The 20,568-nt window shown below is 27.2% G+C and overlaps 1 protein-coding gene and 1 long non-coding RNA gene across 4 annotated transcripts in view; one reads left to right on the top strand and one right to left on the bottom strand.

The window, feature by feature from the left end:
• The window catches only part of LOC118448381 (aquaporin-like), a 20,639-nt gene extending 500 nt beyond the window's left edge, over positions 1-20,139 (top strand). The window contains exons 1-5 of one of the 2 annotated variants that reach the window (XM_035881571.2): positions 9,821-9,963; positions 11,336-11,523; positions 12,233-12,376; positions 14,475-14,942; positions 18,018-20,139. In XM_035881571.2, coding sequence (XP_035737464.1) covers positions 9,948-9,963; positions 11,336-11,523; positions 12,233-12,376; positions 14,475-14,942; positions 18,018-18,026 — 825 coding nt within the window. In that variant the 5' untranslated portion in view covers positions 9,821-9,947 and the 3' untranslated portion in view covers positions 18,027-20,139. Of the gene's footprint in view, positions 1-9,820; positions 9,964-11,335; positions 11,524-12,232; positions 12,377-14,474; positions 14,943-18,017 lie in introns of those variants that run through there. The other variant, XM_085657083.1, reaches the window with a different exon arrangement.
• LOC118448383 (uncharacterized) overlaps positions 1-20,568 on the bottom strand; it is a 39,991-nt gene that overhangs the window by 16,402 nt on the left and 3,021 nt on the right. The window contains exon 2 of one of the 2 annotated variants that reach the window (XR_004840161.2): positions 8,618-8,856. This is a non-coding gene — a long non-coding RNA (uncharacterized LOC118448383). Of the gene's footprint in view, positions 1-8,613; positions 8,857-20,568 lie in introns of those variants that run through there. The other variant, XR_014982194.1, reaches the window with a different exon arrangement.

Genomic DNA, 20,568 nt, shown 5'->3' with positions numbered 1-20,568 from the left:
AAAAAAAAAAAAAGAAAAAAAAAAGAAATGTATGGAAATATCGAACATTACTCAATCGTCTATGTTTACACCAATTGATTATCGTGAGAATATTTATATACGACATACGTCATCGCATTGCGTTGCATGGAAAATAATTTTATAATGCTTGGATTCTTTCTATGAAATGTTATTCTTAAAAAAAAAAAAAAAAACAAAAAAACAAAAAAAAAAAAAAAAAAAAGAAGAAAAAAACAAAAAAATTATCATTTTAAAAGTGAATTTAAAAGTGAACGAAACGAAACATCAATGTAGAAAATATTAAAAGTAGGAAGAACATGTTTGTGATATCCCATGTCGATCCTATAAATCGTGATATTAGAATCCCATGTGTTTGTTCTTTCATGTAAACTCGTTCTTCTTTCATGTAAACAATATGCGTGCTAGTCATGTTAATTTAAAACTGACCTATAGAATGTAACCAAATGATTCTTGTTGACTTGCGACCGATAAAGATCATATGTCTGCAATCTCGATCTTGATCTTAGATATTAATTTAAATTCATTTATTCGTTTATTCGAATTCATTATTCGTTTATTCGTAAGATGATTTAATAAAAATTCGAGAAATAATGAGCTTCCTGTTTTTAATTTTTCATGTCAAATTTATATCTGTGTGCTGTTTTTTTTCTTGTTTTTTTTTTTTTTTTTTTTTTTTTTGACGAAATTAATAATGAAAATGATCTTTTCGATGAAAGACGATCATATTTAATGAAATAATTATTTCGAATGTGCCTTGTACATGAATCATGTCTTATTTAGATAGATACGTAGGTGTAATAATTTTTTATTTGTCGTCAACGATTAAATTAAAATTTTTCAAATTTTTTACTTTCAACTAAATCGCGATTACGGAGCATTAATGATTTATAACTTGTAAACAGTTGAAAGATTCAGTGATGTATTATTGCCACGGTTACGTTCAATTGAATCCACTTGTTCATAATTAATATACGCGGGAAGATAAACTTTTGTCAGTTTTATTATTCGTGTAAACTTCTCTTTGAACGTTTTACTCGGCAATGTTATTAGACATAATTCAATATTTAATTATGCAGATCTATATTCGAAACGCTGTCATTCAAATTCTATAAAAATATTATCATTCATTTCTGACACGGAAAAAAAAAGAAAAAAAAAAAGAACTAGGAGTACTCTGTTTGATATTCTGGCGAATAGATCAATGCGATAAAAAAGAAAAGCTTTATAATCTCGTTTAAATAAGTACATTTTGACATTTAACGCACTTTATTTATTTTACGTAAAATTGATAGAAAAAAAGGAAAAAAAAAAAAAAAAAGAATAGAAAAATATTATACGCATTTTGTATTTAAAAGATTATACACGTCGCACTACGATAATGACGATAGTAATATATAAATAATATTGAAAATGAAAACGGATGTTTATGATTTCCTTTTTTGCTTTATACTTTACAATTACGCGAACGTACCGATTATAATCTATTTTCGTACATTTATATTTTTTTTTATTCTTTTCCTTAAGAACACTATCTGCGTTACAAATTAGCTACCGTATCACGACAATACGATTTTATCCTTTTAAATAATTGTTAAATTGTTAACAGCTGGATTAAAATACCTAACAAAATATATGGAATTTATTTTTCTAATTCTATAAGTTGATAAAAATTTATCATTTATTCTTAAACTACTTAAAGTTTATCAATATTTTTTATATTTCGTTTTGTTATTTCGCGATAATAAAAATAAGTGCTTTCGTTTAAAAATATCAAACAATAATTACGAAGACCTTGAAATCTCTCCTACCAATTTCACTCATGTTAAAAAGTTTTTATATCACGAATACCAATTTTCTACGAATATTTTTTTTTTTTTTATTATTATTGTATTAACTATTTAATATCATATTTATTATATTTATTATTTATTTATTATATTAATAGCTACAATCCAATCGTGAGATATATTCGGATTTACATTTGACATTTTGTGTATTGATCAAGAAAAAAAAAAAAAAGAAAGGAACATAAAGAAAAAGAATTGGTAGATATCGTTTTAAAAAAACATTTTTTATCAACTGTCACGAGGTCAAATTTAATCTCTTTTCTCTTTTATTTGTTTTTATATTTTTTTTTATCAAAAGAATTCCAATGATCTTTATTTAATAATCGGAATTAATTTCTTACGTACGTAAGAAACCATGGCTTAAATTTGAATTCCTCTTGGAATTTAATTATGGAGTTATCGTTCCTCTTAAGAGCGAAAGACGCCATATATGTTGAAGAATAAAATAAAGAATGTCTTGATCTTCTCGGAAAATTGCGAACTAATGCAAATCTCTCATGGTCGAACGTTTTTATCCTTCGATTATTCATACATAATCACACATATACTTTTTTCATAATAAACGATCGGTATTGGCTTCGATCCAAACGAAAAAAGAAAGAAAAAAAAAAAGAAAAAGCTGACAATTCTTATAATATTATTATTATATTTATTTATTTATTTATTGTTTTATCTTTTTTACTAATAACATTTCTCTACTTTCTTAATTGATCGTTCAATCATTATTACGTACATATTTACTACGAATTATCTTCGAATATATTTATATTCGAATGATCATCGGTAGTGTTCTCTAGGTGTTTTTTTTTTTTTTTTTTTTTTTTTTTCTTTTAAGTATGCGATATTACGTATTAAAAAATTCAATCGGTCTATGTGTTTCTCTATTTAATAATGTAAATAAAATGACGTTTGAAAATTCATTATTGCATATGTTATCATTTCGTACTTTAGAATCTTGAACTGTTGCTTTTCAATAAGTATTATGTACTGCTAATCATATGAGAAATTGTTTTTTATAAATATTATCGATATATATATATATATATATATATATATATATATATATATATATGTATATGTATATGTATATATATGTTGACCATTTGCAACCTTTAAACGGAAATTTCCATGGACCGAATAAAGATAGAAAATTATTGATATTTGTAAAATAATTCTTGAACTTTCGATCTCATTAATCTCCATACGCAAAGTTTATCAAATAGAACTAGAATATGGAAATATTACAAATTTTGTTACAAGTTCCAAGTTAAAAGTCATAAACCGTATAAATAAATATTTTCTATTCTTTTGAACATAAATTCATAAGTAAATATGTTTTTATAAGTTAAAAAAAAAAAAAAAAGAAAAACAAAAATCATAAGATAAAAAATATTTTTTATCATTTAAACACAAATCTATATGTAAGTATGTATGAATACAAAATTATATTTTTCTTGTTCGTCTAATTAAAACGTACAAAACATAAAATATTGATTAGTGATAATCAATCATCGATTAGAATTAAATAAGATGCATTCGTTGCGTGTAATATTCTTATCTTCTTTCAAATTTATCAATACGATCTACTTTATCATATTTATTTCTTAATTTTCGAAGATAAGTATATTTTTTTCAAATATCAAAATGAAATTTGCTTAACGATAAAAATAGGTGAAGAAGCAAAAAAAAAAAAAAAGAAAAAAGAAAAAAGGTTAATAAATACGCGCGTTTCGTTTAAACGAATTGAGAACTCGTCGTTCTGATCGATCTTAGAGTAGTTCGCAAATATTTACATACATAAGTACTTCGTTTTGTATTCAAACTCGACATTGATACGATAGCGTAACCACGAGTTGAAAGTCATTTGATCGACCTTAATAAGTTAAAAGGTGCTGTAAACGTGACTTGAATCTCATTAAAACAAGTTGAGAAAAATATTGAGTATTCTTTGTGCAACAATGTCAATACATAAATATATATATATATATATATATATATATGTATATATATACAATAAATATGTATAAAAACAATGAGAGAAAATAATATGATAAATGAATGATAATAAATGATGATAGGAGATACAATTAAGAATAATATTTTGAAGAATTAAGTAAACGAGATTATTTTTGTTAGATGGGAGGTCAAAGGTCATCTCTCTCTCTCTCTCTCTCTCTCTCTTTCTCTCTCTCTCTCTCTCTCTCGGTTGGGAATTAAATTCTATATGCGATTTCTAATCTAACGCAAATCAGCACAAGTTAGACACGTATACGTAGCAACTTGGACACAGGTAACAAGAGAACGAGGCCGTTTATCCGTCTAACGGGCAGATTACATGCGACTAATTGCCGCATAATCTCTCTGATGGCGTTCCCGCGAAATTAACCGATTCTATGTGGATCGAAGATTAAAGGGGCTTCGTTAGATAACGCATCAAAGACGATCGAATATCCTTAGAGAAACAATCGTATCGTCTGTAATAGATCGATCTATAAAAAAAAAAAAACGTTATCATTCTTTTTTTTATTTTTATTCTTTATTTTTTGCCTTTTTCAATTTACATTTTACTTACTCCTTTTCAATTATTTTCTAACGTGTCAAATTTTGTTAGATCGTCTCAAATGTTTTCTTCTATTTATATATATATATATATTTTTTTTTCTTTTTTTCTTCTTTTCCTTTTTTGTTTTGTTTTTATTTGTCCATCTCAACGAACGCGTTTCTTCGTATTGTATGCAAATACGTCGGTATAAAAAGAAAAAGGAAAAATAAAAACAGTATTAGAAAAAAAGAAAAATCGTAAAAATTGCTTTAAACAATATTCCAGAGTATATGATTTACGGCGAACAATTTGCATCCTAAAACAGTTTTGCAGAGAGAGAGAGAGAGAGAGAGAGAGAGAGAAAAGAGACAAGAAAATAAACATATAGCTCTTCGATTTGAATTTTAAAACAAGTTCGTTCGAGATGAAGTATACAAGGTATTCCAATACTCTTATGGGGATTTATCTCACGAACGCAAATTATAGTAATTTCGAATGTGAGATAGAACAAAATCGATCGATCGATCGTTTTGTTTCATTTTGTTTCTACGTTCTTCGTTATATAACATCAACGAAGTTGTTAAGTAACATTATCAACGAACAAACGAACGAATTAATTTAATCTTGTCGATAAAATGTATTCTTTGATTATTAATCCTCGTCAGAGATACCTCGTTGTTAATGTATAATAAATGTGCGATATATGTATATAAAAAAAAAAATGAATATCTTTTTTTTTTTTTTTTTTTTTTTTCTTTATTATTTTACGATACAAAAATATCAAATTCTTTTTCTCTGATATTTTTAAATTGAAAACGCTCGATGTGTAGATCGTTATCTAAATTTATTATATCAGAGAATAGAAGAACTACTTTTGTTAATCTTTTAATATCATTAGATTTTTGTCACGCGCGATTACGCGCGATTATTTATACGAAATCAAAGTGAAGTATATATCGCTAGGAAGGTCAAACGTTACTCTTGAAAACAACGGTATTGAGTGAGACACATACGATGAGGGAAGGGGAAAAAGAAAAAAAAAAAAAAAAAAAAGAAATACAAAACAAAAAATAGGATGTGCGAATCGTTTCATCCACGAGAAAAATTATTAACAAAAATAATTATTTTTTCTTTTTTTTTTTTCTTTTTTTTTTCTTCGAAGAAGAGAGAAGAAAAGATATCCTTGTAGTTTCAGAATTTGAATTTGAATGAACGAAAGAGGATACGGTCATTTCGTTTAATTGTTTAACTATGTTTCTAAGGTTAAACGCTAGACAGGGTAATTCCCGCATCACGTAAGCATATAAACAATCAATATATCGAATGATAGAATGGAAATATTTGGTTAATAGTATATTACGTAATAAAACAAGAAGATCGCTTCTGATGAACATACACGAGCGTGAAATTTAATGGGAGGAAGAAAGAGAAAAAAAAGGAAGCGGAAAAATAAGAAAAGAAAAAGATAAGAGAATGAGTTGTTAGAAGGAAAGGAAGAAAAAGAAGAAGAAGAAGAAGAAAAAAGAAACGACTAACACGAGAAGAAGAAGAAGAAGAAGAAGGAAAAAAAGAAAGAAGAAAAAGAAGCATTTTTTGTGAATTTTAATTAAATCACTTACATATGATACAAAATATACAGGGTATACCTAAGCTTTTAGGGTGAAAACTATCGTTTCGATTGTATTTGATTTTTACACGTGAGAACGATAAAAAAAAAAAAAAAGAAACAAGAAACAAGAACACGTTCGTATAATATTTGACCCCAATGCTTGAACCCATCTGACCTTGTTCTTCAATTATAAGGAATTTTATTTAGGAATAATTTTATAGATAGTTGAAATTAGTTGTGTTAAATTTTCGCCCTAAAGCTATTTACAAACATAACTCAATATCTGAGATTGAATCAATGGATTATTGCTTTAATGGATTATTGGCGGTTGGGGAGGGGGAGAGTGGGATTATTTGAAATCCATCGTATGGAGAAGGTTCGTTGACAATATCGAAATAGTTTGCAAGAGAATTGAACAGGGAAAATTCGAATGCTATCCAGAGAGAAATGGAAAATGACGATTAATTAATAAGAATTATTAAAATTGTTAAAAATATAAAAATATTTTCAAAATTTGTATTTTAGATGCAGGTCGAAGATCATTTCGAACATTATTATTTTGAAGATCATAAAAAGATATATAATATGTTAAAAGAAAAAAAAAAGTCTATAACTTGTGAAAAAATTCGTAGGATTAAATGGGGAAATTAAGTTTATATAAAAATTTTTCTTTTATCATTTTCACGTCGAAAATCCATTGCCAGAGCTACATGATAAATAAGTTTTAAATTGCTCGTAAAATGATCGAACACATGTAATTGAAAACGATTAATATCGAAGGCACACATTTTTATGGAAATTTTATTGATGATTAAGTAATAATCATTGTTATTTGATGATCACGTTAGGATATTGACGATAATAAACTTGTTCATTAAATGGCACTTATTATATGCAGTTTTTAATTATGAATAAATGCTAGCCTTTTCTTTATTTGTTTTTTTTTCTGCTTTCGAGATTATCCATAATCGTATGAAATATCATTATATTCGTTTTTTAGACGAGTAACGTGAAAATAAATTTGTCGAAGGTAACGATAATTCATTATTATCAAAACTCTTTATGTTTAATCTATTCGAATTTATTTAATATCTTAATTCTAATATATAAAAAAGAAAAGATTTTTTGTTTATCGTCGTTGTCATATATAAATACAAATGAATAATATACAATAGAAGAAGAAACAAAAAAAAAAAAAAAAGGAAAAAAATTTCATTTAGTCATATAAATTTCACGATGAAAAAGAATTTGATAATACTCGAACGAGATGGCGATCGATCAAATAGCTATTTGTTAAATAAAGAAAAGATATAATAAAAAGGGAGATAGATCGTTTATAATTATTTCGATTCTTAATAATTCTGTTTTATTTGTGTCTAATTGTTTCGTAATCCAGTAAACCGTAATATAGATTCGATAGTTAACGCCTCTTGGGAACATGGCATAATAACGTTGCGTGCATATCACGTAGTTTGATAGTCATACGTCAACTATAATAAGGTCACGTACATAATCTAGAAATGTTCTAGAACGTATATATATAGTCGTATTCAAATGATTTAAAAAAAAAATAATAATAATTTCAAATATCGATTCGATGTAAATTCAATTGAATAGGGTTAAGGAATTGCCAATTGAACAGTGACTAATTAACAACTTGACCTGGAATAATAATCGAATATAACATTTAATCGACGATTTCGATATTTACCGACGATTCACTATCGAGCTTCGATATCAGAAATATATTATAGAAATGTTTTCGTGATAGTTAGAGAATATTAGTAACAGAATATTAATTGCAATGGGATAGCATTGCTTGCATTCTCACAAAACCAAATGAATATGCAAAAGTGGAGATATATCAGTAAATGAGGATATTATTCAGCCAAAGCAATCGATAACATGATTGTTGGAGATCTTTCGGCAAACACTATAATTATAAATATTGAACACCGATCATTAAGTATATTCATTTATAAATAAATATATATATATATATATATATATATATGTATATATATTCATTTTATTTATAAATATATTCCTTGTGACTTTGATAAAACTTCGTGGCCATTGAAATTTAAAGAAACATAAAGAGAAACCGAAAGAATTTCTAATCTCAGTATCATGAGACATGATTCGTCACGGTTTGTATTGAATAAGAGTTTGATCATTTCTTTTTTTTTTTTTTCTTTTTTCTTTTTAAATGCAAATTTTCTCATTGAACTAATCGAAAAGAAAAACGACAAGAAAAGAGGAAGAAGAAAAATCAATAATCGAATTCCACGAGTAAATTGTCTTTAAACGGCTTTGACAATGAAAAGGGTAGAAATAAATACGGGACTGTTCTTTAAAGTTTTCTTACCTTTAATTTTCTTTCTTGGACCTTTTCGACCTCCCCCCTTTTCTCTTTCCTCCTCTCTCTCTCTCTCTCTCTCTCTCTCTCTCTCTCTCTCTTTCCTCCTCCTCTTTTTTCCCCACTTTACTTTCCCCCTTTCTTGCATCAAAGCAAAGTGTAAAAGTTCTTTCTCAGAGAATACAGTCGAGTAGCTCCTTTCTCGATGCTATCCTTCGACTACAAGTAGAGGTAATTACCTGCCATAATTATCCTTGTTGCTCGAGTTGGATGGTTCGACGTCCCTAATGTCGTTTACCCTCTATTTCTCTCTCTTTCTCCCTCTTTTCATCTCACGTAATACGCAAGTGCGTTTGTGACTTTGATGTTGACACACCGGAAAACTCAAATCAGCGTTAGCGTATCAGTATATATCATCCTTGGAAATACTTCTTTCATGCTTTTGATATTTCAGTGGGTCGATAATTATGTATTAACTCTGTGAAATAAAAAAAAAAAAGATATAATACTTTGTAACGTTTTTTGATACATATTTTTTTTTCAACCCCCCCCCCATTTTTTACATTTATTACCTAATTTGTTTCTTTCAAATCAAACATGTTGCAATATGTAGAAAAAAAAAGAAAAGGAAAAGAAAAATATATTGTAAATTTCTAAAGAAACTCATTTACATATATCAATAATTTTTTTTCGAGAAGAAATATGAGGACACGTTAAAAAATTTCAAATGTAAATATTTCATAAGTGATAATTCGATAATGTAAACTGATAATGTCATTTCCTTGAAGAAGATACGTATACTTGAGTCATATATGTGTTAAAAAATTTTAATGTAGATATTTCGAAACATTTTCGTCGTATTCAGAATCATACGAATTACATTAGAATTTATCTGTCAATTGTTATAATTTACTAATTATCAATAATCACTGGAGGCACGAAACTCTTTACAAATTTATTCCCGTGTACTATTCCCATATTTACGATTTATAATATAACAATAATAAAGAGTGATAATATTATCGTTGAAAAAACATTTACAATTATTATTATTATTTTATATATATATATATATATATATATATATATATATATATATAATGTATATAAAAAAAGACGTCGATAAGATTTAAAAGAGAGGAACATATTTTTTTGTTAGGTTATTAATACTTTATATCAAAAAGAATGATCGTTCTTATTATAAATACTAGAACGACTTCCAAATATCTGTCTGAACGAAGAAATTCTAATTCAAACATAATATCGAGATTGGTTTGGTAGTAGCTTTCCTGTTTTCTCATACATACGTCAGATACTCGTAATTCTACACATTTAGTTACACCAGACATTGGTATTACATACGCGTTTGTATAAATACATATATATATATATAGCATCCATGTTTGAGAGAGATAAAGGTAGGAATATAAGATAGACATAGAGATAGAGATAGAGATATATACATTAGTTGCGTGTATGTTCCGATGTACTGTACTTCAACAAAGTTATTCCATCGATAGTAGTCGGTGAGCGTACAACAACCTGAGAATCTCTGATAAAACGTTGAAGATGTCCTGGCGTCGGGGTAAGACAAAGATCCTTATCATCTCAATTTCGATCTTATCGTTTTATATGCTAACAGACAATAACATAATATTTTGGATATTAATATAAGATAAGCCAAATTGATTAAATTTATTTTGGAAATTTTTTGCTTTTTCTTAAATTTAAATATCAAAGAACTCGATCGAATCCTCAATTTTTATATTGATAATAAATTTCTTTAATTTTTGTTATTTCATATATATGTCGTTGGTCTCCATTTATAAATTTTACAATGTTCATTTGATTTTATATTACGGGGGTTAATTTTTTTAAAAAGTTATTTACATTATTTCATCACGTTTCTTCACTTTTTCTTTTACGAAATTAATCGATTTGTCAAGTGTGAGCAATTCGTACGTCCTTCTCTTTATTATTATTTATTTATTTATTTTTATTTATTTTTTCTCTCTTATTCATTCCTCTCGACTCTTTAGCGTGACAACTTTTTCTATGACGAGTTTACATAGAATCTCAAACGTAATAACATTGTCTATCATTTGTGAATATTCCAACGCGAAATAATGTCGTACGAATTATGTTAATCTCTTCGTAACGAGCCCACATTTGTTTCGGCTTCAATACTAAATCGTACGATGGAATTAATTTTGAATATATTATGAATATATTATTCCTTGCTTGTTGGTCACCTTTACGAACGGATTTATTGCTAAAGAAAATTCAATGTTAATCTACGAATAAAAATGTATATACGTGTTATATGTTTATTTTGAAATTACATATTTCATAATTCGTTCGTATTATGATATATTATGCCGATAAAAAAGATATGGAAATATATTAAAATATGATGATATTAATGGAGACGTTTTTTTTTCTTTTTTCTTTTTTTTTTCTTTTTTTTTTTTTGTTCGATCTAAGAACATGATCACACGTCAGAAATACATATGTGGAAGTTTGTCAAAAATGATAATGAGTTATTATTATCATAAGTATATACATATATGTGTATATACGATGTTAAATTCGTTGTGGAAAATCAATATTTAAATAATCGTTAATGAGATTAAATCTCGTTGTCTATACATTGAATTATAATATAATATAAGTAACAAATATTCCTTTACGAAAATTTCTCATTTAATCTTTTAATATCAAATATAAAAAAAACACTTGTATCAATAAACATAATATTTTCATAACGCTTACGTAAGTATTATAAACTCGCGATTATCACGCTTGATAAAAAGTAATTCTCTTTTTTCTTTTTCTTTTTTTTTTTTTTTTTTCTTTTATTTGATTTTATCGAGCCTGTGTTAAATGAAAAGAAAGGCGTTAGTAATACATCTATGGTTTCCATAAATTTTAGAATAATAGATTTATGGTTTCGACAGATTTTAGAAAGCTGATTCAAGAGGAGGGTTCTGTTAAAAAAACCATCATCACTGGATTAGCCGAGATGATGGGTACATCAATATTGTTGTTCCTTGGATGCATGGGATGTGTTAGCGGTCTTGGTGTCATCCCACCTCATTTACAGATCACATTAAATTTTGGCCTAAGCGTTATGATCGTTATACAGGTCTGTACACATAGTTTGTATGTTTTTATTAAAAATACTTTTAGAAGATCTAATATTATGTATTAATCTTTTGTTTCTCTTTTTTTTTTTTTTTCTTTTTTTTTTTTTTCAATCGAAATTATTAATCGATAAATAATTAATTAATTATGAACATAATTAACGAATACGAGTAAACGTTTTGATTAATATTATCTTTGACGTTCGTGATAATATCAAATTATTTAGAAATTGATGAAAACGAAAATGAATTTCGTAGAATCCATAATAGAATTCGTTCTATTTCTCGAAAATTTGAATAATTGTTATACTCGTATCAAATGTAATTAACGTTTTTCATATGATCATAGTAAATTTATATATCGTTTATAAATCTTAATAATAAAAAAAGACATTTATAATGAGCGTTCTTTTCGTAGAGCCAAAAAAATTTTTGTTTTCTTTCTGAAGTCAGTCGTATATTTAAAAAACATTTTAATTACCGTTCCTCTTTAACCCAGTTTCATTATTAAAGAGTCATTTGTTGAGCAAAGTGTATTGTTGTGGTTTTAACTAAAAGAAAAATAAAAAAAAAATTTCGTTCCTTTTCCCTAACACACATACACACACATACACATACACACAGAGAATTCTGTCACATTGTTTTACTTTACACCCGTTACACACAGAAGTTAATTCTCTCTCTCTTATTCTCTCGTCTTTCTTTTCACAGTGCTTTGGACACATTAGTGAAGCTCACGTTAATCCCGCCATCACAGTCGGTTCAGTGGTACTCGGCAAGAAAACCATCCCAGAGGCCTTGGTTTATTTGTTGGCTCAAACGTTAGGCGCCGTCTCGGGTTATGGCATGTTAAGGGTCAGTATTGAAAATGTTGTTTAAAGACAAAAAAAAAGAAAAAGAAAAGAAATGTTAATAAAATGTAAAATGTAAACGTAAATGTAAATGTAAAAGTACTTTGAAAAAAATTTTTTTTCACGTCATAATAACGGGATATATTTCTTAATTATGTCAATGGAGAAATTGGATATCAGATGGTTTATATCGAATTTTATTCGAAAAATTAACTTTATCTTTTTTTTCTTTTCCTTTTTTCTTTTGTATTTTTTGTTTCTTTTTTTTTTTCTTTTTTTTTTCAGTCGGAAGAAATTTAAATTTCTGAATAATTTACTAATTTTATAAGTTATGAAGTAATGAATTTTTTTTTTAAATTTGATATAAATTTGATGCTTGTATTAAATTGCTTTTTTTTTTTTCTTTAATTAATAGAGAAATTTAAATTTTTGAATAATTTATTTATTTGATAATCTATAAGCAATTAAATATTGTTAAGATTCAATATAAATTTGATTTATATTAATTTTTTTCACTTTTTCTTATTTCTATCTATTTCTTTCTCTATCTCTGTCTCTCTTTCTTTCTCTCTCTCTCTCTCTCTATTTTGAAAAATATCTTTCTAATACTTTGATCTCGTAATCAACGTTACAAAACAAAATAGCGATATTACCGAAAGATCTTTCTCTAATCTTTCGTGATAATAAGAAAAAAGAAGTAACGAAGGAAAAATAAGATCAAACAAAAAAATAAAGCTTCGATAAAATTCGTTCAAAATGCGAGAGGGATAAGGAATATCGCGATATTGATTTTTTTCTTTTCTTTTTCTTTTTCTTTTTTATTTTTACTTCTTCAAAATAACGAACAGACCGATATACATTATTATACATTGGAAATATCCGAGTCACGTTTAATTCTTAATCACAAAATTTTCAGATCAAAGAACAAATCGTCAGACTTGCTCCGACATTTTAAATTACGATGATTGCAATTTCGACGCGTAGACGTGTGTTCGTTGTAAAATAATAATAATAAAAAAAAAAAAAAAAAAAAAAAATGAAAAAAATGAAAAAAAGAAGAAGAAGAAGAAGGAACGAAGGAAAAAAAATAAATATTCCTCTTTCTTCTAAAAATTTTTATTTTTAATTTCTTTTTCTCGTTTTTCATACAAACAAACAAACAAACAAACAAATAAGTCAGAAGACAAATGAAAATGATAGATGTGATCGGGAAGGATAAATCTTCGAATAATAAAAAATATGAAAATGAAAAAGAAGGAAGACTTATAAGGAAGACAAGAAATCATAAAGGATGAGACTAGTTAATTCTGTGACGTGAAGCAAGGAAACATAAAAAAGAAAAAAAAAAAAAATAAATTCTTTCCTCTGGCTATATTCTTCAAGTGATTGAGCAACTGTTTATAATTAGGCAAGCGATTGGGACGGAAGAGAACGGGGGAGGGGGAGATAGTATGAAGAGGCGAGAGGGAAGAGAGAAAGAGAAGGAGGACAGATAAATAGTATTCAGTGTGCTATTCAGATAAAGAATCTCCAGGATGGAATTTTTCCATTGTAATAGATACGATAGTTTACAAGACATTCATGATTCAGAATGCACGATTAACATGAATCGATCTATGAAGAAAAAAAAAAAAAAAAAAAAAGAAAAAGAAAGCAATCACGAACAAATCGTACTCATTGGTAATCAAAATGTTCGATCAATGATAATGTTTCTCATAGATAAACGTTCCATGAACGTTCTATGAATGATAAGTATGTAACTCGAGAGGTCTTGATTCGATGAATGTGTAACATTAAGATCGACAATGAATAATTGTCGCAAGTGCGTAACAAAGTTGAATAGAAAATCTTTTATAAAAAAATATTCGTCGTGCGAATGAAAGAAAGATGAAATATTGTTACCCTTTGATTGTAATCTTTTCTTCGATTATTTTCTTCAAGCGACATTAATATTTTTAATGAAATTTATATATATGTAGATCTTGTTTTTACCAATACATTGGGTTCAAATTTTTAATAACAATTTAAGATAACAAATCTAAATAAAATGTATAAATGAAATATATTGAAAATTAAAAATCGTGTTTTATATAAATTTGCAGGTGGTTACACCTAAGGAGAACTTAACATTGGGAGGATTAGATGATGCCGACAAATTATGCGTCACCGATTTACACCCAAATGTATCAGCGATTCAAGGACTTTTAATCGAAAGTTTATCTACTTCGGTTTTGATGTTGGTCACCTGTGCACTTTGGGATTCGAGAAACGCAAAAAATACGGATTCTGTGCCGTTAAAGTTTGGTTTTACAGTTGCAACCTTAGCCACAGCATTTGGCCCTTATACTGGTTGCAGTATGAATCCAGTTAGATCGTTGGGACCAGCTATTTGGAACAATCAATGGAATCATCATTGGATATATTGGTTTGGTCCAATCGGAGGTGCTTTATTAACTTCGATATCTTATCGCATGATTTTTGGTGTTCGTCATTCAATGGAAGAGGAAAATATACCTGAAAGAGTAGCTCTTAATAGCATCGACATTTCTCAAAAAACAGAAATTAAGGAGGTTAGTAGAATTAACGTTTAATTAACGTATAACTATCTAATGAAAGTTTGATATATATATATATATATATATATATATATATATCGAGTTAAAAGATCTTCGATAACGACGAACGAGTTTAAAAGTATTAAAGATAGAACCTTTGATAAAAACGTTCGACTGTCGATAGAACTGATCGTTCTCAAACAAGATAATCGATCGACTTTAATTCACTATTAGCTTCAACTAAACTGTTTAATTAGATTCGTTTACAATGTTATCTTGATCCAGATAAACTGATCTACTTATTGCCGGTTGAATGTTGTAAGACAGTTAGTTGAATTTTACCGGTTAACAATTCATTGGAACTATGATAATAATACGCTATAATTCAATTTGGTTATATCAAATTCAATTGAAGATTGAGGATAAAGAAGTATTCCTAAGGATGAATGAATCGATTTAAAATGAATTCAAACGAGTTCAATGAAAAATATTGATGATGAGAATGCCATCATAATAAAGTTTCTTACGAAAAGATGATTCATTTTTAAAGCTTTAATCTTAAAATCCTTTGATAATCAGATTAATAAGAAACGTACGATCGATACGGTATACGGATTAGATGCATATCGAATTTAGGGTTATTCATGAGCGCGTATTTACGATACTTGGCACGTATGTATAAGAAAACCGTGATATCGCTTTAATACGAACGAAGAAAAATTTTACACACGTACGACGATGAAATTCACGTTCATCGCGTCTGTTAGATACCAAAAAGGTATTTTCTTCGGGCAAAATCTGAACGTCGATGCGATATCTTACCTGTTAAAAAGAAAGAAAGAAAGAAAAAAAAAAAGAAAAGAACGAAAAATAAAAATCGATCGGACTATTAAAAAAGTAATAAGGAAAGGGAACGAAAGAAAAAGAAAATAAAGAGGGGGGAAGAAAAAAAAGAAAAAGGACTCTCGCGAAAAAATTTAAAAAGATATCTAACTTCGTCCTCTCGATATTTCTTATTAACAAGACTTTTACCTACTAGCGTTGTATTTAAATATCTTTTATCTTTAGGAGACCTTAAACGAGCCTTTAAAATACGCGAGAAACGTGAGTTTTATCGTGTAAACCGTATTCACGGTTTCACATGCATCATAGTTCTTCTTTTTTTTTTTTTTTGCATAGAACAGATTATCTCTCGTATAAAGGCCGATTCTAAAGGACGATGATAAATCGTAACTCTTAGGGTTACCTCGGACTCTAAGTTCACCGAAACTGGTTTTATGGGACATTACGTGAGAACTGGATTTAACGTTTGCGAAACTTACATTCTGCTAGTGGATACACTTTTCATAGGATATAAAAGCAATAGCAAATCATTGTTATCTCTTTCTACGTGTTAAATCCTTTTTAATCTAACATTTGTAAATGCCATCCAAATATTTTATTGTTATTTCTTTCCTTTCTTTGGATTATCTAATCAATTTTTTCAATTAAATTTGTTGAAAAGATGATTAATTATCGAAAAATGAACAACGCAAAATAAGTTTGAACGATTAACATTAATTTTTGCAATTTTTTTCGAATCCTTTAAGGTCGTTGGAAAACAATGAATAACTAACTTATTTTTAAGTTAATTGAAAACTTTTCATATTGACTTTGATATAATACTCTGATATATTTGTATTTTGTAAATCTTATTTTAATTTTCGTTTGATAACTCTCTCTCATATCGCATTTAATTCATATCCTGAAAGTTGATATTTTCTAAATATAAATTATAATTAATACAGCATAACGATATAATTCTATTAAATTATATTACAAGTTTCGCATTAGATAATTGTGTTTTATAATTTGACGCTTAAAAAAATGTTATTTATTAAAGAGTTAAATGTTATAACATTCTATAATATTTGCTTGATTGTATTTACATTCTATATATATTTCGAACGAAACGTTAAATCGACATTACTCTGCGTAATGTAAAATAGACATGATGAAATTTAATATCGGTACAAAATTAAATATTAGTAGATTAATTATTAATGTATTAATATTATATGTAACTGTTATTTTCCAATCAGAAATTATATACAATCGAAATTACTCATGGATCTTCTTAAAATTTCGACTTAATTTTCGATATAAATTTTAAGTAAATATGCTCAACTATTCAGCCTGTAAAATTAGTACGTGCTTGTGTGTGTATGCGCGTACACCCACATGCTCTCACACGTATAAATATATAATCATAAAGATACATGCATTATGTATAAATTTTAGTAAGAAAATTAGCAATCTTTAAGACAGATAAAGGTCCTTCGCCACAAATTTTAATTTTCATCTATTCATCCATCTTTGATTATTTCTATGCGAAATTAAAAAAAAAAAAAAAAGAGAAAAAGAAAAAGAAATTCATCATGCCAGCCAGATTTTTATGATACATATGACTGATATTATTTTAAATATTCCTAAGATGTTGACATTCTTTTTCTTGCGAATGTAATTTTTTTTTTGTTTTTCAATATCCTTAGATATATTTTAAATATCTTTAAATATTTTTTCAAATATCATTTTTAACAAAAATCGACATTTCATAGCTCGAAATTAGATCGAATCGAAATTACTTGTTAATCCACGTTTCAAGTAATATCATTTTTGTTATAAATTTCAACTCAATCTATTTAGCCATTTAAACGTAGACACATACATACATACATACATATATACAAAAATTTCGATATGAAATGTACAAATTCGAACGAATTTTTAAATATTAAATAATTCTAAAGATAATACAGTTTGTCTCACTTATCTTTATATTGAGAGAAGAAAAAATTCCCTATGGTCGTGCATAAAAACAATATTTAAAATTGTAGCAATTTTTATTTACTTTTTGTTTCGCATTAAATAGTTAAATAGTTCGATATTTAATTCTGACAATAAGTGACTTTTATAACATTTAAATAACATAATTCTAGATAGTTGAATGATCGAAAGTTAGTCGAATCACATTTACATTTTAATCTGTAACAAAGTATTATTTACAACAATTGAACGATTATAAACTTTAATGTCTTTGCTTTGTTACAGCAACCTTGATTTTATTCCCTGGAATAAACTCTCATGGAAATTGGCCAAACTACTATCGTCCGCCATTTTGAACAACGTCCTTTTCGAGATTCTCGAATGTGTAATGTTCAAAAGACAACAGAGAAATGCCAGGAAAGTTAGCAACGAGATGGGACGAGATGTCTGTTCAATAGTCACTGGCCTACTAACAAAGTAGCAACGTTAAAGAAGGAATGATAAAACTTAGAAGTCTCAATAATTGTTGGAAATAAGTTATTCCATTATAATAATCATACGATATCTAATACTCGTAAGTCGTTTTGACTTGCGTGGACTGACGAAAAATCATTTTTCATAACGAGTTTATGGAATCTTTTTTTTTTTTTTTTTTTTTTCAATTCATCTCAATCTCCTTCTCATCGTTTAGATTTTTAAAAATCATTAATCTTTCTTGCCTTTTTTTTTCTTTCTTTTTTTTTTTTTTTTTTTTTAATAATGAACAAATTCATTCGCACGAAACAGGATTCACTAATAATAAGATATTATTAGAAATACATAGAAAATGTTATATCTAATTTAATCGTAAATTGTACGTAATTTTGTTATTACTGATCATAATTCGATGTTTCGACGATCGATTCATTCGAATGATAGCAGGAATACGTATTAAATATGTAAGCGCACGATATTTCGATCAATATTTCTTTTTTTATTTGACTCGTAATTTTTTTTTCTTTTTTTTCAAAGTAGATTCCAATATAAAATAGTGCTCGCTAAATAATTAAAATATCGCTACGCTAAACAATGAGATACGTTCGTACGATACTTTTATTTTCTGTGTTTCTCGTTAGTATTATTTGTATACTATCTGCTTAAATTATCACCTGATAAACTCATATAATCGTCCAACTGCATTTTTATTTTTTTTTTGTTCTTTTCTATATTTTTTCCTTGGCCATTTTTTTTTACAAAAGAAATTTTTAACCGACGATGAAATATTGTATTTAAGAAGCATTTGTTGTATTTCTTTCTCTTTTTTCTTTTTTTTTTCTGTTAGTCCTGACGAATAAAGAACGTTATTTTTAATTAATGTTTAAGCCTAATTAAGTTATACGTCTTGTACAAATTTTCTTAATGCATTGAAATTCAGGAAAACGCAACAATTTTTTACTTATTACGAGATTATCCAATTTTTGATTTGCCCTTGTAACAATGTGAATATTCAACGATCATGTAATCATGGTTGCATTGGTCGAAGGCGCAATTGTTTTATTTAAGCTTCTCAATTTGTTTCAAGGCATTAAAAAAAAAAAAAAAATCGATAATTTGGTGACGAGAAATGAAAAAATATAAAATACATATATACATATGTACAATATTTACAAGTGAAAAATTATTTGCAATTAAATTATTACGCTTTACTTAGAATTCGAATTTTGTAACATTTTCAGTACAATATTCTTTAAAAATGTCAAATGGAATATTCACGTATATAGTTATTTTAATACTTTAAATTATTCGTGCAATGAAAAAAAAAAAAAAAAAAAAAAAAAAAAATCAAATTGCTTTTTGCTTGCCAAATAATAAAATATTTCACGCAATTCGTATCCTCGGGAATAAGATTATCGTTAGATTTTAAAAAGATGGGAAAATAAAATGGTTGGAATTCGATTATGAGAAGGAAAACATTTCCTTTTTTTTTTTTTTTATCACGAAATCTCACATGCGAATTTATTTGTATGTGTGGTGTATTAAACGATTTTACGAACGTTACGTAGCAACGTTCAAATTCGATGGTGGATTGTTAATTTGTTCGTTTTTGTCGCTCACCGTGTGACCAATCCGATCGATAAAGAGAGAGAGAAAGAAAGAGAGAAAGCTCAGCTTTTAACCAGAAACATAAAATCATGTATTTTACGAGCTTTTCTCTTTCTCAAATTCTCCTCTCTCTTTCTCTCTCTCTCTCTCTCTCTCTTTTTCTTTCTTCATCGAAATCACCCTCAAGCGACTACTTGTAACAATAACTTTTATTCGTACCAATGCGTTATCATCATCTCTGATGTATATATATTAGATAATTCTAAAAATTTGATAAAGCATTTGAATTACGCGCGTCATAAAAAGTAAATGGCCTTGGTAACAATTTTATCGATTCGATTTTAGTTATTGATCGTTCCTCCTTTCTTTGATAACTCAAAGAATTCCTGACGTATATTTTATTTCCCTTTTTTCTTTTTTCCTTTTCATTTCTTCCTTTTCATTTATCGAATCCTCAGATTCTTATCATTATCATCACATTTTTAAATTAAATATAATATAAAGATAAATTATAATAAGATTTAAAATGAATCGATCTATTTACTAATACCGTAGAATAATATATACAAAATTTTACAATAAGCTATTCGTATAAATTTAACCTTGAATGTGAAGAACGAATTGTAAGGAGGATCTCGAAGTTATTTTCAAGGTTACCAACGATAGATTGGGGTTGGATCAGATGAGATTGAGCAATAATTAAAGCATGGTTCGTCGAGTCTAAGGGCTTGGAGAAGATTAGTCTATTCGATTA

The sequence above is a fragment of the Vespa mandarinia genome, chromosome 5, assembly GCF_050613455.1.
Source record: "Vespa mandarinia isolate Hongniang chromosome 5, ASM5061345v1, whole genome shotgun sequence".
Taxonomy (NCBI): Eukaryota; Metazoa; Arthropoda; class Insecta; order Hymenoptera; family Vespidae; genus Vespa; species Vespa mandarinia.
Note: the sequence above shows the minus strand (reverse complement) of the source record. Positions and strands in the feature narration are given on the sequence as shown.